Here is a 1,776-nt window from a genome sequence, read left to right on the forward strand (position 1 = left end):
CGTAAGTGTGAGAACCATGCAAGAAATAATGCCACCTCACCTCATCCTCATCCGAGAAATCACTGCCATGGAGATTCACAACCTCGTCATTGCCAGCAGGGGTGAGATTGGTGTTGACATCCATGCGTGCCTGAATCAAGATGTCAGCATGAGTGATTGAAGTGTCATATTTTACCTTTTTAGCTGAGTGATTCAAATCTTGAGTCGGATCTGCTAAGGATGAGTGAGTGCGCTTGATTTCATGAGGTTTGAGACTAGCTAGACTAAGTCGGACCCCTTCTTGGTCCTAGTCATCACCATCAGACCGCCTTGTTTGGCAGCTTGGTCACGGTTCCAGAGGTGAGTATGCCGATACAGGGGCATAACATGACGTCGGTGGATATCCTCCCAAAATTCCATAGGAGGTTTCCCAGCAGAATGTATGAGGTGTTTGCAAAGGTGAAATGTGTTGGTGGCTTGTGCACCGCAGTGGCAGGTCCAGTCTTTGATATTGGTATTATAGTTGCGGCTGCTGATGGGCCTCTTTTCAAGTTCATTCCAAGCAGACTTGAAAGCTCGCTGCCAAGTTGTGAGGGGGCGGCTCCTGCCAAGGTGCCAGTCAGGCTCAAGAAAGTGGGATGTATGAATATAGGAGTTAATGGTGGAATAGACAATGATGTAAACAGTCTGATCAAGTGGTGAGCGTGTTTTGAATCGAAGATAGCCATGTTTTAGACACTTCCAGTGATTTTCAGTGATCATGGTTGTGCAGACATGAGAGAGATGAGATTCACAGGAGGATCGTGCCCAGAGATCCCATTTGCTGTACCAAGAATTCCAAAGATAGGCCCAAGCCTCTGTCAGACCACACTCCTGGCAAAAAAACATACATGTCATCATAGACACAGGCACATTGGATGTCCCTAGAGTTCTCAAAGTTGCTGGAGGGTGATGGGAAGGATGGGTGATGGCAGAGGTGTTGAGTGAATTTCCAAAGGAGTTGCTGATGGTGTGCCTCGGGGGGCACATCAGCAAAATATTGTTATGCTCCTGAATGCTCCGGAGTATGGAGAGCACTGGGAGAATCAGGAGGAGATTAGCCAGTCCAGGAACAGCTCATTTCCTCCAGAGTTGGCCAGGCACTCCAGGGCACTCCCAGGAGGGCATGGAGCATTGCTTTGTGCACAAACATATCCAGTAAATACAATTTAAATGCTTCAAAGTGTATAGGGGTGAGAAGCTTCTGGGAGCTCCTGGAGCATTTGAAAATGAAAAGGAAAAAAGAGGGAAGATCTGTCATATCCATCCATGGCCATCACCCTCCACCACCTCTGGCCCTTCCAGATTGTCTCCACTCCTTCATCACTAACCTTGGAGCCTCCGGTTTCCACAATCCCCCCCGGCTACCCTGATGGTCACCACCCCCCCATTTCAATATATTACCTACATGTAAGGGATGGGTGGTGGAGTGGTGGTGCACACTTTGCATGCTTACTTTATTTGTTCTTTATTCTTTGTATACAATGTAAACAACTGTATTTACATATGTATGGCTCAGGCTCAGGTAAAGGGTTCTTCACTCTTTACCCTCACCCCGAAGTCAAATCATAAGCTCCATACAGCCTAGATCTCGACTACTGAGGACTGAGGAGTCAACCCAGGCCAGCACCCCAACTGGCCTTACACTACACCTCCCTAAGTATGGAACTCTGAAGGTCTCCAGACAGCTCCGACATCCACAAGTGCACCCCCGCTTCTGCTAGGCAACTGTCAGGGCACACCCCACCTGACCCCATG

At 48.4% G+C, this 1,776-nt stretch overlaps 1 protein-coding gene across 1 annotated transcript; it reads right to left on the reverse strand.

Annotated features, from left to right (window-relative positions):
- Positions 1 to 522: 522 nt before the first annotated feature.
- EI90DRAFT_2814810 (uncharacterized protein) lies at positions 523 to 861 on the reverse strand (the record flags this gene model as incomplete). The annotated part of the gene is made up of 1 exon (XM_039053547.1): positions 523 to 861. A coding segment is annotated over one exon (339 nt), but the record flags the coding sequence as incomplete, so codon positions are not given.
- Between the last annotated feature and the right edge of the window lie 915 nt (positions 862 to 1,776).

This window comes from Cantharellus anzutake, assembly GCF_015039405.1.
Source record: "Cantharellus anzutake strain C23 chromosome Unknown EI90scaffold_116, whole genome shotgun sequence".
Lineage (NCBI taxonomy): Eukaryota > Fungi > Basidiomycota > Agaricomycetes > Cantharellales > Hydnaceae > Cantharellus > Cantharellus anzutake.